At 42.5% G+C, this 18,077-nt stretch overlaps 1 protein-coding gene across 5 annotated transcripts in view; it reads right to left on the bottom strand.

Annotated features, from left to right (window-relative positions):
* Positions 1–18,077, bottom strand: part of SHOC2 (SHOC2, leucine rich repeat scaffold protein) — a 60,031-nt gene that overhangs the window by 28,415 nt on the left and 13,539 nt on the right. For 4 of the 5 annotated variants that reach the window (XM_025151613.3, NM_001397283.1, XM_015288653.4 and 1 more), the window contains exon 2: positions 7,668–8,607. In XM_025151613.3, the coding sequence (XP_025007381.2) occupies positions 7,668–8,370 (703 nt within the window). In that variant the 5' untranslated portion in view covers positions 8,371–8,607. Of the gene's footprint in view, positions 1–7,667; positions 8,608–8,864; positions 14,069–18,077 lie in introns of those variants that run through there. The other variant, XM_040702442.2, reaches the window with a different exon arrangement.

Below are 18,077 nucleotides of genomic sequence, written 5' to 3'. Positions count from 1 at the left end.
ACAATTTCAGAGCCTTCTACCTCACTGTAAGGGTTGAGTGCATCATTATAACAGACAGAATGGATTTGTTGCTGCACATAACCAACTGCTCAACAGTTAGGAAGTCACTGTTATTTTGAATTATTATTGACAACACACAGCTTACAAGGAAGAATTAGAGAGTAGATAGAAGGAAATCTTAACAAGGTCAGAAATCACATGTCAAAGTTAAAATATTCATATAAATCAGTAATAAGCAGGGTACAATATTTACAATTTGCAGAATGTGTAACAGAATATTGCTATGGGAACCAAACAGACAGAAGCTAAGCTGAACCGAAAAGAAACCCTATAAATCTGGTCTAAAACAAGCTCTGACAAGACAACAGCAAAACCACTTCTTATTACTTTCAGTCATAAATAAAGAAATACAAATGAAAACATGTTCAAACACCGTTATGAGCGCATGAGACATGCAAAAGGGCTACACACGGGCTTTGGGATGGGCAATGTGGAGCAGCTCAGGATGCTCAAGCCCCAGCCCTGCAAAGCAGAGCAGCCACGGAGTAGCCAGGGTCTCAGGGAGACTGAGCCCTGCAGTGCTGGGCATTCAGAGTGAGGAGCAGCACAGCGCTCTGACAAATAGTAAGGGCTAACCACGTAGCACTGCATTAGCAAGGGCAGGCATAGAGAAGTTGAGTATTCCCCTCTGTTCAGCACTTAAGAAGCACTGAAGAAGTTCAAATAATTGCAGTGCTGATATTAAAAAACTGCTGGACTTCTAACAAGCTGTCAGCGTTCACTGAAATAACATCCAGGGCATCAACCCAGTAAAGATCAAAGAGGCAGGACTACTTCATCATTACCATAAAGCCAGTGCAAAGAAAACGCAAGGACAAATCTGACCAGCTGACAACACAGCACCAAGGCCCTACAAGGGTCTGACAGGAACTGGAACCCAGACTCCAAAGCTGAAGCTAGCCAAAAGCAAGTGGTTCACCCTCCCTGCAGCTCAAGAAAGCAAGCAGGACCGCATCAGTCATTTTCTGACTCCTTGGGTACACGTAGCAGTGCCTCTATTTATTACACTCCTGTTCACAGCTCCAGGCTTTAACCACATTAGAATACAAACATATGAAAATATTCTCAACCACTGTGTTCACAGGTATAAGCATGGCAGGCAAACCCAGGAACACAGCTTTCAAGCTGCTGAAACAGAAGAAGGGGCTTTTAGATAAAGCCACAATAAATATTTCTCTATATTGTCAGATCTGCTAAAAAAGGGGAAATGAAATTAAGAGCATCACTGAGAAGCTTTGCAACTAACCAGACATTGAATAAGGTGGCACTAAGCTCAGTGTGCGATAGATGTGAAGTAAGGCAGCTGCACACATCTGGTTTGCTGCCTGTGCTACTGAGAACAGGTGCAAGTCTTGTGAAAACGTTTCAAAGTCGTGAAGAAACCACAAATGATCTAAATATTGGGTAGATGGGGGAAGGGAAGAACAGAAGAGAGCCTTAAGAGACATTCCAAGTCTGGTGTAGGCAGATTCCCTGAATTACAATCTAAAAATATTTCCCTTGCAGAACAGCCCTGACCAGATTCTCCATAGAATAAAAGTTGCATTCACAGACAGAAAACACAATATTTTGAGCATTAAGAAACTTGCAGAAGCTATGTAGATGCAGTTTCAATTGTGTGGACAACAGTATTTTTATTTGATTTCTGTGTAAAAAAGGAAAAAAAAAGTCAAACACTTGTACAAGATGCAACAGTCTTTGCAAAGAAAATATCAACTTGATTATGCAAAACGAGCCTTTCAATATAGCGTGGGGGAATGCAATAAAATCTAGATACAAGAAATGCAAAAGGCAAGCTCAAGTAACAGCCTGCAGATTGAAGCATTTGCTTGGCTTCAACCCAGAGCAGTTCCTCTGGCTTTCATCCTTCTCGTGCTCACTGTCTGACTCACGATAGCATTCGCATTCTTCCATTCTAAACTTCAACTTTTGATCTCTCTGGAAAGGACAATTTACCAGATATGGTGATGAAGGCAGAGTCTACCTTGTGACCTCACTTCCACATTTATTCTTGGAGACTGTTTTGGCAAAGCTTCCACATGGAATCCTTCCCATTAACACTTTTTCCTATGGATGCGACCAGAGATTCAACAGCAAAGTGAACAGGTAAGTTCTACTTTTGCACTTGGAATGTATACATGTTCAACAAGTGTAGGGCTGAGCAGCAGAGTTAATCCCGAATTATTCATGACTATAAGGACAAGAGCAAGGTCAAACACTTCAGAAGACAAAATGACCAAGCAACAAAATGACCTACTGTAGGGAACCTGCTTTAGCAGGGGGGTTGGATTTGATGATCTCCAGAGGTCCCTTGCAACCCCTACAACTCTGTGATTCTGTGAATTCGACCAACCTGACGTAAAGTGAGGCATATGGGGGGACCAGGAGAAAGGAACGTCTAGCTTCACGCATGGGGTGATCAGCTTCAAACAATCCATTCATGGTCAGAAGCAGAACTTGGAAGACCAATTTATGAACTGTAAATGGCATGGAGATAAGGATGACAGCTGAGCACTTCTGAATGCAAGAGCTGGAGTTTATTACATGAAGCAATCAAAAGCTGTGCCCAAAGCAAACTTGTGGACCTTGTCAAGGATGAGAACAGTTTAGGTCAAGCCCCTGGACAAGGAGTCTATTGAGAATTCCTAAATAGAAAAGCTGCACCAGACTCAGGAAATCCCCAATATGAAAACAGTTTGGACCCAGGAAAGGGGTCAGGTTAAGTCTCATATGTACACTTGCCCTGGTTTTATGCAGACATTTTATTAGGGCCACAGTTGGAGCAGGATGCACTCTTACAAGAAAGAATAGGTACACAAAGAGCAACATAGAGCAGCTTTGCCATCAATACACTAGTGTGAATAAACTCTCATTGCTAAGAAAAAGTTAAAAAAGAAAAAACCATACACAAACACAACAAAAATTGCTTCAGGAAGGTGAAGCATAGCTATTGCTACCAGGACTTTCAGTGTCACACAGGATTTTCTGGACAGCAGGGATGAAAAGGAGGAAGAAGATTCTGAAACAATAAACCGATGCATTTTCAGTTGTCCTGTAGGCAGTAACCCATCTTTCCTCAAGCCACGTGCAGTGCATTTCACCTGCTGTCATATAACCCGTGCAATCCTACCTGTGAGATTTCTCAAGCTGATCTAGCAGCTGAGTGCCACCAGAAGCAGTGGTCCTGCAGTCTCCTGCCCCAGGCCATGCTGGCTCACTGTTCCTACACCAGTTCCACTTTGAGTGAAAACTTCCTTGTACTCAACTAACTAAAGTAACAGAAAACGAAAGTAGAGAAATTACGAATATTTCTGTTGGTTTTGTGAGAGAAATCAGCTGACCAGGGAAACATTCAGATGACAGAGGCAGGATCGAGCACTAATTCAGCCGCTTTTCAACACAGCTTTTAGCTAAACCTGCAGAACAGAATGAGTTAAAAAGAATATTCTGAATGCTTTCAGTCAAACTCATTATTAAGCATTTTTAGCTCTCATTTAAACAAATCCATTTATATTTTAAAAATAAAACAGTGCCTATCAAGACCTCAGTTACTATGCAGCCTACTAAAAATCACTTGCATTAAAAATATAGAGGCAATATATACATTGCTGGAAAAGCGGTAAGGAAAGTCCAACAAATAACTGGTAGCAATGACTTGCTATGCACCTAGAGCCTGAATTTGCTGAGTTAATAAAAATCTTATTCCAAAGTACAGAGAATATTTTTACCATTTACTGGTTTACTGTGTGAGCAAATACGGTAAGCTATTATTTGGAGTTAAGAAATCTTCTGAATACTGGAAAGACTGGAAAATTTAAATCATCACTCTCTCTATTACAAAGCAACTGGATGCAAGGGACAAAGTTGGTACCATACTCTGAAGGGAAAAAAGACCAGAAATGCACGTATCTGTTCACTAACTATAGATGATAACACTTCCTCTTTCATATAAAGACAGTCTGAATGCAAAGCAACTTTTCCCCCACTCTAGTCGCCTCATCTGAGTTTGTACTACCTGATGACTAAGGACACCTTAAAGTCCAAAACAGAACCAAATACTAGATTGTATCCCAACAGCTCCATGCTTGAAGGTTCATACCTTATAGATCCTTATCAAGACACTACCGCACTAACAGTCCTGTTGTTTCATAGCAGATTCCACTTCAAATCTGATGGATTACGTGTTGTACAAATGTTTTGTAAAATATTTTACCTTCACTCAAGCTTTTAAGAAATGCTTTAGCATTAGTTTCAGGTTTCCCTGGAAAGAATCTCCTTCTAACAAATAGCAGCACTTGCCAGCAGATAAGCATTTCTAGAACCTTATTTTGAAATCACATGACCAGCAGCATATTTTCCAGGAGACATTTCTCAAAGAAGGAACGTTACTGTAGGATTGGAGAAGACCAATTCCAAGTTTAAGAAAGGAGAAAAAACAAGGGGAGATTGCAAAGGGCACCTGAGCGCTATGCACAGCACTGAACCCCAGCTCTCTGAGGACAATTCTCACTACCAAACAGCCACAACACCCCACCTTGCAGGCCTCAAGCTTGGGCTTTTCTTTTTTTCCTTTTTGTTCAGAACAACCTTTTGCAGCAGGTCTACCAGCAAAAGCAAACCATGGGTTCTTTGCACACTTGCCCACCAGGATAGCTAAACCAGCACATCACAGCTAGGTGCTGCAAGACTCTTCACAGAATCACAGAATGGCCCGGGTTGGAAGAGACCTCATGGATCATCAATGTCCAACCCCCCAACAAGTCAGCAGGTCACATAATCTGCGAGTTTTCCAAAATACAAAGAAGTAGATGAGCTTACCATCAGATATGTGAGCGTTGGGCCTTAGAACAATGGGGTGTTTTTGAAAAGAATTTGAAATGCTCCTCGTGATATTGCTTTATAAAAGATAATGGCCTCATTTTACTTCCTGCTTTGGAGCAACGAGAATTTCTGCATTATTTACAAGTTGATAATACAAGAATGTTTACTGTTAAGTTCAGCTTGGCATGTAATATTTAGAGGCTGTGCTATAAATGTACAGATTAACATCATCAGGACTGAAAAGCCCAACAGTTTTTAAAGCGTGCACACAAAATGTGGAGAACTAATGAGCATTTAAAGAAACAGAGAAATTCCATTGGAAAGAAGGAAATACATTTCTCAGCTGTGTCCAACGCAAACATTTCATCTTTGTACCAGAACAAAGATACATGAAAGTGAAAATCACAGAAGTGAAACCATCTCATCTGTTTTCACCACTTGAGGAAAAAGGTTTTCAAACACTTATTTTGTATGTTTTGGCAGTTATAACTGTGTTACTTAAGCTTAACAATTCTTCAGTTTTTCAACCAGTTTAATTACAGGCAACCTAATCAGAGAAGTTCACTCTGCTTGATGTCTGCAGTTGAACATGGGAATACCCCACTGAAGCTCAGCAGGGCGACAGTCTCCTTGTATTTGTGCTTCTAAAACACCTTCCATGCTGAGCTGCTGACCCGTAGCAATAAAAAGTAACACACACATGCATTCATGATTCACTTATCTAAGTTTCTCCACCGAACTGTTACACATCACCTCTTCCAAGACTGCTGCGACCAAGTACATACAGAAAGGAGATACCTAAATGGAAACTTAACAGATGAACTCAACAAACAAAATAGCTGAGGGACAAAGCACTCCCAGCAGCAACAATATCTGCAATATCAAACACACCTACAAAAGGTTTTCAGAGGGCAACACCAAGCACTGGAATGCAACGCTGGAAAGCTTTTTCCTCACACGCTGCTAATTTAAACTTCTGCAGAACTATCCCCAGCTGAACTTCATGGGCTGACTCTTTGCTGGATTATATTTAATAACCAAGCCACAAAATGGACATGGGTAAAATACTGACAAATGCATAACATAACTTAAGAAGCTAAGTCAGTCACAATTTCTCCAATGGATGCAAGAACACACAGCGTGTTTTGGTTGCAAACATCAGCCCCGTGGTTTCCAGTATGATTCTTCAATTAGTGAAAGATTCAGAGGCCGTGAGGTTTAAACTGAAGTGTCAAATAATAGGTCAAAATTACCATTCCGTAGTTCTCTCAGGGGAAATTCCTAGGACTGCTGAAATGCCAGTGCCAACTGAGAAATCATTTCATCAGAAAACATACCATGTTAACTATTTAATTTCTGCTCAGTAAAAACCTGTTTTTGTGGCTATGATAGAATCCATTCCATCAGCACCTGCAGGGAGCCAAAGACTGACACCAGCAACAGTACACTTCTTCCTCCATGCTGTACATGTTGTCTGTACTGCACGTTGCTGGTAATTTGACAGGTGTTTAAGAAGTTCCAGGAGTTCCTGCTATCCAGAAAAAGTGATATCACATATCTTCCAGATCAAAGTGCAGGAGGAGACAAATACTGCTGGCTTGAAAAAGATCTACACAAAAGCATTTCCCAACCTTCGTAAAAGTTAGCAAACATAGCGACCGACTTCAGTAACACATACCCAAGCCAGTGCAGAAGTGTTAACAGGAAGAAGTCCCACACCCATTTTAGAAATAAATAAATGTAGGCACAGGAATTTACTCACAGTGTTACAAGGGTTAAGCATCTTGCAGGAGCTTTTTCTCCCCACTTAAAGAAGCTGCTTCAACTTTCTTCCATGCATGAAGTTCTGTGCCCCCTCCCTAACAGCACTAAGCAGTACTTCTATTGTAAAAACTGGAGCCACACAGGGGGAAAAAAAAAAGCTTATGATACACTCTCCCTTTTATGGAGCACTTAGGATATTGAAATACTGCTTGAAAACAGTCTGATGAAGAGACGTATCCCATGAATCTGAAGCTATTAGGAACATCTTAGTAGTTATTGAAACACAGCCATTCCAGCACACTTTCTGTCATGAACTATTTAAATCAATACACCACTTGTATATCATTTCACTTAACCATCTTTCATAGTTCTGTAACAACATTTGGAAAAAACAAATATCATCCATTAAAAAGTCACAAGAATCAACAACCCATGCATACAACATTTGGCCGTATTATACTAAGCTTCCACACATTAATATATTCAGAACTTGGAGAAAGGAGAGGCTTTCACAGATCATTAGCTTGCATTATTAACTGTTATGGCATCCAACAGCTTGCTCATGGTAATAGCATGTAGCACCTTTTCTACCTTCTCTTTCCATGGTCATATCCCTCTGCAACATGCCCATAATGTGTTTATAACTTGCAACAGCTCATAAATGATTTATAAAGAAATCTGAAAGTAAGATGTGCCCTTGTATCTTTTCTTTTTCTTTCAAACCATCTGGGCTCCAAAGACACAATATGTGGAAGCACAACGCAAAGATGAAAACAAGATCAGGCTGGCTTTAAGATGACAGATGAAGAAAATGGAGGGTTGCTTTGTATGAAAAAATATGTCCAGGGTATTGATTACTCTCAGTATAAGCCAACATTGCGACAGCACGATCAAGACAATAATTTTATGCACGCTTTAAATGGAGCAGAGCACCTGAAAAAGAGGTAGTTTACATATACCTAACTGATCTGTGAGATCAACTCAAGTACAGAATGAAGCCTTTAACCAGTGCGATCGCTTACCAATTTCAGCAGGTAGTTGCTTGATTTTGTTCTCTCGTATGCTAAGCATGGTGAGTTTTGACAAGTTTTTGATATCCTTTTCCACAGTAGTTATACGATTAAAGCGTAGGTAAAGAGTGGCGAGAGAAGTCAGTCTATACACCACCGAAGGAATCTCTCTCAGTTTGTTATGCCGCAGGTCAAGCATGCGCAGTTTCTTCAAGTTATCAAGAGAGTCAGGCAAACTGGTGAGTGAATTCTCACTCAGGGCCAGTGTCACCAGGTTCACAAGACAGCCCACCTCTGCTGGTAGAGACTGCAGTTTGTTACTGTATAAATAAAGTTCTGTTAACTGCGTTAACTCCTTGACAGCTGATGGAAGCATGTGTATAGACCTCTTGGCCAAGTCCAAGCGCATTGAATTCTCTTCCCGGCATTTGTTTAGCTCTTTGATCACTTCAGCATTGCTGGATTTTTTGCGGGTACCTGTGGCTGGATTAGGTCTTTTTATCGTATTGTCCACTGAAAAAGCTACCCCAGGCTGCGTGCTACTGGAGTCTTTCTTTCCATCTTTGGCATCTTTCCCTTTGGTCTTGGGCTCCTTCTCTTTGCTTTCCTTCCCAAATCCTCCAGAGGCTTTGGACTCCTTCTCCCTTTCTTTTGACGACGGGACTTTTGGATCCTTCTCTTTACAGTCCTTTTCTTTTCCTAGATTACTGCTCATGATGACTCAACACTTAGCAAGCACCACATGAAATCCACTTCAGAAGTTAACAAGAGCAATTCACTGCTGTGGCTACAAGGATCCTTAAAACATGCAAGTGTTGAACCAAGGGAGGAGCTTCAGAGGTGCGATACCCATTTGCTACATGTTGGTTCTGAAGGCACTCTTTTCCTAATCCTGGTCTCAGGAGATTCAGCTGTTAGAGATTAGAAGGTCAAGCGCTCCGTATTAGTACTTCTGTAACACAGGAGAGAAAAGAAGCCAAAGTTAGTGCAAATATAAAAACTCTCTTCCAGTTAAGAGCTGAATGCTTCTACTTCGTGCCAGCACTCGCTCAGGTTAATATTTGTCCATCACTTAAACATCAACAGAAAAAAATGAAAAACCCAGTGTTAATACAGAAATACTACACCCATGGCTCTGAAGACCCAGTGCAGAAGAGCTATAGCAATTAGTATACATGAGGAAAAAAAACCCATAATTCTTAAACATACTATAGCCTTCAGTAGTACATTTCAATTGTGAGCCACCCTCTGATGTCATCGCTAGTTCTCAGCACAACACCCTGGCCACAAAGATCAACGTTCTCTCTTTCGTCACGTCAATAAAGATCTGCTTTAATTTTAAGCGCCTGTCTCTTCAAACAAACCTATACAGCCTCATTCTTTCAGCACAAGAGAGCCCCGATTCAATCCGCAGTGAAATCTTACGCCGCACTGAAATACAACAATGCTTTGAGATCTGCCTTCCGACCTGCTCTGAGCCACAAGCTGTGCTCTGCTTCCAGCACGGGACAGCATGCAGCCAGCAGTCACCTGCAGAGCTGGAGCATTTCAAAAAACCTAAAGTTCATTTTCAAATAAACCTACTGAGAAGTCAACTGGGAGCTCTGAAGGAATAGAACACGTTATTGTTCCAGACGAGCAAAATTAGGAAGGAGTTTCTCATAAGGATATGTTATAGCATGTCCTTTAACGGTACCTTGACCTTCCCTGCCAATGGCTATAATGCAGACTAATTGAAGAGATGTCTGAAACCTGCAGAGCTCCTTCTACCTTTCTACAAAGTCACCATCACGTCATGGACAGTAGCACAGATTCACGTATGAATTCAGAACGCGAGGCACCCCCCAGGGACTCCACAATTCTGAATACTCCCAAGAGGTTTTTGAATGTATCTCCATGGAAGAAAAGGACAATCAACAGCAGCAAGAATTGCACGTTCCCACATCAGCCCACCGTTTAGCCTGGAACTAACTTTCCTTTGCAGGGCCGCATTCATTGAAAAGAGTCCTGCTGGCAATCCAGAAGGGCCCTTTGCTTTTCCCAGGCACAGGAGCTGTTAGAACCTCCTTAAGGCCACCACAGGAACTCTGCCTCTTCCCTGTCATTCCATCCCCTGCACAAGTTCATAAAGCTGATTACCAAAATCAATTCAATACTGTTTTGCATGCTTGAACCATTAGCAAGAACTAGAAATACAAAACCTTTCCCAGCCCTCTGCCTGTATTCATTCCTATGGCAGCATCACACAGACCGTGCTACAAACCCTACAGCAAAACCCTGCTGCTCCCAGTAACCGTATCGCACAGCAGTCCGCTGTAAAGGCCTACAGCAGCCTGGGAGCAGCAGCTTTTAACTTCTCTTCAGCATGGAGATTCCCAAAGCAGCATAAGCTGGTTTCTTACTACATACTTCAGATTTTATACCCAGCTTTTACACCATCCATTAACCTGTCCTAGTCTCAAGATTACCAGCCTCGCAACATTCTATTTTAAAACTTCTCTGTGCTATATAATTGACATGCTTGCAAACCTCCGGCAATAGGAAATGCAATGGCTACATGCAAAAACCCAGCTGACAGCAGGGTAAGAGCCTCCAGTGGCTGTCAGCTGGCCTTCAGCAATAACACATTCTGTTTCTAAATGTTTGTAAACTCTGCTCGTGTAGCAATGCCCAACAGCTACAACACAGATCAGTGTTGCAAAGTGAGAAAAAAAGGAAAATGTTTTTAAAGATAAAAAATAAACTTTAAAAAGGCTGCTGTTTTCAGTTCAATTGAAGCTAAGAGACAACAGTGGAGACCTGGTGAATGTCTCATGGGCAACGCAGAGCAGGTTTTGAAGGAGACTGAGAAAGGAGAGAGCTGGAGTTGGTGCTGGTGCAAGGAGCTCAGCAGAGCAAACAGGTTGTAGCATTTCTCTGCCTCCACCAGCAACATGTAGTTCTATCTGGGAAAAAAAAAAAAAGCACGTGTGGTGCTCCCTGTTACAACATGCTGGCACAATCTTTCATTTTCTATTAAAAAACAAACACTTTTGCCTATACAAAAGCATAAAAATTGATGAAGAAGGATTAAAATCATCATCCAGAAGACAAAGACAATTCCTGGCACAAAATGGCAGCAGTACAAAGGGCCACCGCCAGACAGCTCAACCTTCCCTCCACGTTCAGGATGCCAGAAGGCAGCTTGCAAGCAAGCAACAGGCAGCTGTGGCTCAGTAACAGAACCAGGAGCAGCACACAGAGTGCAGCACGCCTCCAAACGAACACCGTGCCAAAGCCATGGCAGCAGGCTGACAGCTAAACGGACTGCACCTGCAGCATTACTCTCTCTTTTCCGAGGATTCTGATTGCCACCCAAGACCACAGAACACATCCCAAATAGTCTTTCTGGGTGGTCATGCATGGAGCCAGGAGATGGACTCGATGATGTTCACAGGTCCCTTCCATCTTGGGGTATTCACACAGGCATCACCACACAACTTCACTGCTGCTGCCGACCCCTCGAGCCCACGAAAGGTAAGCACCTATGTAAGGTGCTATGTAAGCTTACCCACATGAGCTCCTGGAGCACACGAGCACTACCATGAACTGCACAGAGGAAGCCGAGTGTTTTTCAAAAGGTTATTCATATTTTTCAAGCCCTTTTCATTAAAGGACAAGAGTCACCATCAATTCCAAATGACAGCCAAACAAGCACTCATTGTACTTCCAAAGGAAGGCTTCTTTTAAAGATATTTTTAGCAAAAGGAAACTCAGTGAAATTAGCCAGTTCTGCCAACCACTTCCATTTTCCAATGCTGCTCAAACTGAGTTCCTGTCAATATTAACTGACATAAAGCCATTCAGCTATGATGTGCTGGAGAACTTGGAACATGCAGTAAGGCTCCTGCGTGGTGCAGCACATAAAGGAAAGTGCAACTTTTAGAGAAGTTAAGGAATATAATCCCTTTCCTGTTCTGAGTATCCTTTATTAATGTAAAAATCTTGGTAAAGAGATACAAATAACCAGCCCCAGAATTTTGATTCATCCCTCCTTGGGCCTGGCACACAGAACCCCAAGGACTCCTATTCTCCTAACAACTGTAACTGCTGAAGTTACAGAAATAACTGATTGTAGCCTGAACGTCTCACCCAACTCAGCTGCATGAAACAGTAACACACCTACCTCGTACATACTGAAATATACAAGTAACTGAACACAGATTTCTGTATCCCTGAAAAACACAATCCAAAACATTCCAGCAATGATTGCTTTATAAGAAGCACACTACAGTAGAAACAGTAACATTTGCAATCAGAGGAGAAGGACTAAACCAGCCATCACCTGCAACCTGGTAAATAAATACTGTTTCCTGGATGTTATCTCATACAATACTACGCCTGAGCAAAAGGATCTCACCCAGTTGCTATTCAGGGAAGGCTGTAAAAGACAGAACTGTGTCCTACCTGCCACAGCAGAGCAATTTTACCTCCCTACCCACACCAATACATATACAGACACACACACACGTTATATGTACACGCACACTGCTAATATCGCCTCCCAGGTCAGCAAGGATTTCCCTCCATCTTTTAAGTTTGTGTTTATGTGAACAACGAAAAGCTATTTCTAGTTTTAACAAGGTATTTAAAGGCAAAGCTCTGGTTCTAAAAGCTAACTACAGACCCCTCAGCAACTCCTTAGGTTCCGCAGATCTCCAGTAGGCTTCATTCATACATTATGAAAGCCAAGACCTCAAGAGGAAGAAATACAGAGAGAGAAATGAGAAACATATATATATAAAATGAGAAGTTATTCATGTCATAATGAATTTATCTCATGGATCAGGAATGATTTTTCTCTTTGTTCCGGTTGTAATCAACCAATCCCAAGGAGGCACGCACCACAGCTTTGGCTTTTCCATCCAAATCACAAAGATGACCGAATATTAAACATGCCAAAGAAATAAGGAAACAGCAAAAACAGAGTTGGCAAACAGCGACTGCATTGCACAGCCATTAAAAAAAAGAAATAAACAATAAATTTGAGGTGGCAGCTCTGCTCTAGGAAATTCTGACCAGCCAGAATGGGTGGCTTCTACCAACAAGGCAGAGTTCACACGCTACCGAGCAACTGCAGCAACACCTGCTCACACACAAACAGTGCATCCAAGAAAATCCATCTCTTCAGGTACTTGCCTTTCACTTAGAAACTGTATCAGGAACATCGCATCGCGTGCTACACCACAAACACAAATAGCCCATGGATGAAACTTCGAGTTTAGCCAAAGTGGCTACAAAGACTTTCCATTCCCCATACCACATATGCAAAAAATGATGGCCGCTACTTTCATTTCTAAACCCCAAAAGCCGAAGCCAACTGGTCCCTTGCAAACAAAGCAAATTCCCTCCTACGATTTATGAGCTTCAAACATCTGACCTACAGAGTTTTCATCTGTGTCAGTGCATTTGAGCTCTGCTGCTGCAGCTGCACAGACCAGCCCGGAGCAAAGTGCTGACTCAGTCAGCAAGCGGTTGCACTGCTCCTTTCACACAAAACCTCATTTCGAGGTACAGAGACAGCAGAACAATGAGCCAGCATGCAGCCACAGATCGGAAAGCAGCCCAATCTGTATCGACGAAAGGAGAGCTCCTGAGAGATGCTGGCCAGACACTGCTTTGTTCTTCTTCTTCGGACAGAAATCTCCTTTACGTCAGAGCACGGGACTGTCAACAGCAGCAGCACAACACTGCAACGGTTGCCTTATCCTACAGAGAAAGGAAACTATTAAACTCACCTCCATCCCATCAACAAACAGTCAGCAGATGGTAGCTTGCTGCCTGTCCGTCTCCCCTGCTTTCAGTACACCTGCAGGTGATCCCACATCCCCCCACCAAGTCTCCTCCACACACAGCTCAGGGGCAAGCACGGACCACAGCTGCCCACCAGGCCCTTTGGGATATCCTAATTGCTAAAGGACCACAGCCAAGTCCATTCTGCCTGCCTGCACCTTCCATGGACGCGGAACAGCTGAGCAAACCTGAGTTTGCACTTGAACAAAACCTGCAGGTATGGGGAAATAACCACACCACCAATAGGGCAGAGCAAGGACAACAGATCATTTAGAAAGGTCTCTTTATGTTTTACTCACGGTTTCTTAAATCAGTAGATTAATCCGTAACTGTGGGCACATAATTACAAATCAATTTGCACTTACAGCCAAAGGTACCGCAAATGAGCGACTCAGCTTCACCAGGTGCTCAGATGCCAATCGCTTTGCACTGCAAGAACAAGGCACATCTCCAAGGACATCCCACCCCAGAGTCTTACCCAGCCCAGCTCAGCAGCAAGCACCCAGGCACACGGATGGTGGTGTCGCTTACAAAGCTTCTGAGCTCACCTGTTCACTCACTGTGTGCTTGCACTCAGTGCCATGTCACATACCAAAGTCCAGATCTATCACGACAAAAAGGCCACCTGCTAGCAGATTGAAAACCATCCACACCTTATGTTCCTACGGATAATCTTTTGTGCCCTGCCTTTGAACACATCTAGCTAGTACAAAAATATACATACCGTGATTCATGCTGCATGCTCCAACACTACTTTTAATGAAGCATTTGCTCTTTTTCTCCTTTACAGGAAAGAAAAAAAAAACACTAGTTGTTAGCCAAGTTACAAAACGCCATTTCATGTTTGCAGAAATAGATTCCAAGAGCAAGTACAAAGCATTCTGCTAATGCCATGAGGCAGCTTATTTTAAAAAGCAAAGAGGTGCCAGTCCCCCCGCACAGACCTTTGGGGCTGCACGTCCCATTTCCAGGGGTACTCGTGGTGCCAGCAGGCAGTGCAACCCTGCCTAGGATGTGGAACCTGAACATCACAACCTGCTCAATAAAGCATGCTTCCTGGTCTTAGCATGTGTCCCGAAAACCAGACATGCCTAAAAAGTTATCCAGTCATCAGACAAAGAAAATCCAAGAGCAAAACAGGAATGAATTCAGTTAATATAAACTAGGACTGAGATATGTGTAAGAATAAGCAATAACCGGCATCTCCTTTACCTGTAGGTTATTTCATTTCTGCAGCTATACAAATCCTGCACCTCTGGTCACACACTACCTTCCATAAAAGCAAATGGTAGAATCTAGCCACTACACTCATTTGATCAAAGGTTACTTTGTTGTGGCAAAAGCTGACATCTCCCCACAAAAAGCTCTGCTGTTGCCATCACGCAGCACACAGATGCCACCGTTTCTCATCGGCAATTGGTGGTACTTAGAAGGCAGAAGTGGTCCATCACAACTCCTCAAGTCCTACAAACAGGACAAAGTCTGTCACACACTGCTTTGCTACAGACAGCACAGAAAATGTCATTGGTCTCTGTGGAGGGGACGGTGCAAGCTTTAAGGCAGCATCACGGATCTTTTCTCCTATTCATCGTCTCCTCTTTGCAATCAAGACAACACATCAAAATAAAACCAAGCAGGAGACAAAACAAGAATGATGGGCAGGAGAGAAAGTAAACACATGATGCAACCATGGAGTAATGTGTTCTGTATGAACTTACATTACGTTATCTTACAGAAATAGGAACAAACCACAGATCTCAGCTCAGCTAAATCAGCATTTCTCTATTACTACCTAGGGTAGCATCCTACCCAACTTTCTACCAGCAACTCAATTACCTTACAAAAAAGCTAAATTATTGGTTTTGTTACCATTTCTCCTCATTTCTTTGTCTCTGAATTTGATCCAGTAAGTTTGCTCATCTTTTTCAACATGCTTTTATGTAATAATTACGACCATTTTGCAAAGTTCAGTGCTGGATGACTCTCAGTCCTTGCATTTTCTGACCATAATTAGTGACTATAAGTCACAAGATCCCTTTGCAGAGGGTTACCATGCTAGGAAAAGAGCCTATCTGAAAATCTACTTAAAAGGCACTTTTAACGTAATTCTGAAGATGAAAAGGAGTGCAGTCTGCAAAAATACAGAACATGAAAAGCCAAAGCCACAATAAGTACATATGGCAGTTTGTTACTGCACGCTGTCTGGCCCTCGTTAAATTTTTTTCTAGCTAAGATAATTTGCAGTTCTTGATGTTCAACTCAGAGAAAAGCCTGGATTTGTTTGAACACCTTGTATAAATATAACTCGTGTAGAGAAAAGGACATATGCAGTACGATTCACTTTCCAACCAACATACATGAGTTTGGAAGACAAGCAAATGCCTGGTAGAGTCCAAAAAGTACATATTTACCTACAAGTTTCCAATTATAAATCTCCTTGCTTTTAAAAGTCATTAGCACATTTTGCAGCTAACTTGCTCTCAGAAAATAGAACTCTCTGAAAAGATCTGCATTCTTCCCATAGAAAAGGGAACAACCATTACTGGAAACAAATTCACTCCCATTTAAATGTACATTTCCACCTCATTTACAACTAAATGAAAGAAAAATTATTTGAAAACTGCTTAATTATGAGCTGGAGTTGTTTCCTTCAGAATGACATTTTTCAAAAGTTCACATTATTTAAAATTACAGGGAAAAAAAACAAGTCAGAAATTCAGAAGTTTGAACAAAAAACATCTATCCATCTTCTCCCACTCCTGTTTAACCAGCATCTTCGCAGTAAGATCTTTCTCTTTGTTATCTGACCACGTCAGACAAATGCACTGGTCAAAGCAAAGTGATTCGGGCTAACTTTTGTACTCTCCTTCTCTCTGTGTTCTAAGAGAATGTCGTGCCTCAAATGTCATTTGTAATACTCTTCTCTCTTTTTCCAGCAAACACTTGCCCTGTCATGATGCGACAGATCACTTCTACTTTCCGAGTGTTCATACTGAGATGTAAGAACCACTGATCGCCAAAGAGAGACATGACATTTTTTCCCTGTTGTACGTGTGCCTGCTCCAGCTAAGTTCTCACTTGCAGATGCATAACGTATTTCCACCACGTGTATTCTGCTCACCCGGATTCCCCACAGCCTCAGCTGGATGCTGCACTATGCCATTCCTGTCCTTACCCCATGTTGCACAGCTCCAGGACTAAACCACTTCCACATTCCAAGGGACAGACCGGCGTCCTGTGACACCGCTGGGAACACAGCTGCAGAAATACAGCAACTCCAAGATACCTTGGGGAACCTGGTAAATTAGCAGCATCACACAAACGTAGGCTCATTATACATCATGATAAGGTGACGCAGAATAAAATTGCTCCCAAGGCTTTTCCAAAGCTTTCTAATGTTCCCCCCCCCCCCCCAAGAGCAAAGCAAAATTAAATATAATGGCACAAAGCAGTGGAAGACTATTTAAGCAAATAGATGTATATTATGGGTGGTTCAGGTAGCACCATGCGGAGCTATACACAGCCAGTGCTCTCTGTGGTGAGAGCTCTCTTAAGTGCACTGACCTTTTTTAGACTTCACTCCTCAAAGCAGATGCTTACCAGTCACTGTCTGCCACCCCTTGAGGCTTTGGGCTGATTGTTTTATGGTTCTGGTTTTTTTTTTTTCCACTGTTTGGGGGAAAAGATGACAGAGGGACATTACGTGGGTCAGGGGGTTATAAGACCAAGGGCTGCTAAAAGCACGGTGTTCGTACTGAACATAACGTTAAAACGATTTCACAAAACCCTATGGTGTACTCTTGTTTTACGTCAGGGACTTGCAATCTGCTAAGAAGTCGCCTTGTGCCATGCTGAATTTCACCACGTTCACTTCTGGCCACTTCAAAACCTGTAATAAGAAAGCTGCAAGGAATTCCTCTGGCAACAAAGGACTGAATATTTCATAAACCCTGAGCCTGTTTCACCTCCTCAACTCCTACACACCTATTTCTTTTGATATAAGGCATTCCCACAGAACAAGTCAAAGGCACAGTGGCTGAACAGACCCTTCCTATATGGCTGAGAAGTGCTCTTCTACAGCCCTCCAGGCTTTCTGTGGGGTCACAGCAACTGTGTCAAGGAAAAAAAGCATGAACAGCCTGCCTGGAGAGACAGGACGAAAGGTAAAAGCCTTAAGCTGAGACAGAAGAGGTTCAGGCTGGATAACTGGGACAATTTCTTCTCAGAGCAGTGAGGCACTGGCATAGGGGGCTCAGAGCGGGGGGAGTCACCATCCCTGGGGGTATTGAAGAACTGTAGAGATGTGGCACTGAGCGATGTGGTCAGTGGGCATGGTGGGGGTGGGCTGATGGTTGGACTGGATGATCACAGTGGTCTTTTCCAACCCTAATGATTCTATGACTCTGTGAAGCAGAAGCATGCCATAAAACATAGGCCTGGAAGCAGCACACAGGAGCTGGAGCAGGAACGGGGACAGGGCATGGAAGGGGCCAGAAACCATACCTAAGAGGGTATCACAGATATAAAACTATCAAGAGAGCAACCATCTCATAAGTGTCATTCCTGCTTGTGCACAACACTCGATGAAGG

This window comes from Gallus gallus, chromosome 6, assembly GCF_016699485.2.
Source record: "Gallus gallus isolate bGalGal1 chromosome 6, bGalGal1.mat.broiler.GRCg7b, whole genome shotgun sequence".
Taxonomy (NCBI): domain Eukaryota; kingdom Metazoa; phylum Chordata; class Aves; order Galliformes; family Phasianidae; genus Gallus; species Gallus gallus.
The sequence above is the reverse complement of the archived record's forward strand: the minus strand, read 5'-3'. Positions and strand labels throughout refer to the sequence as shown.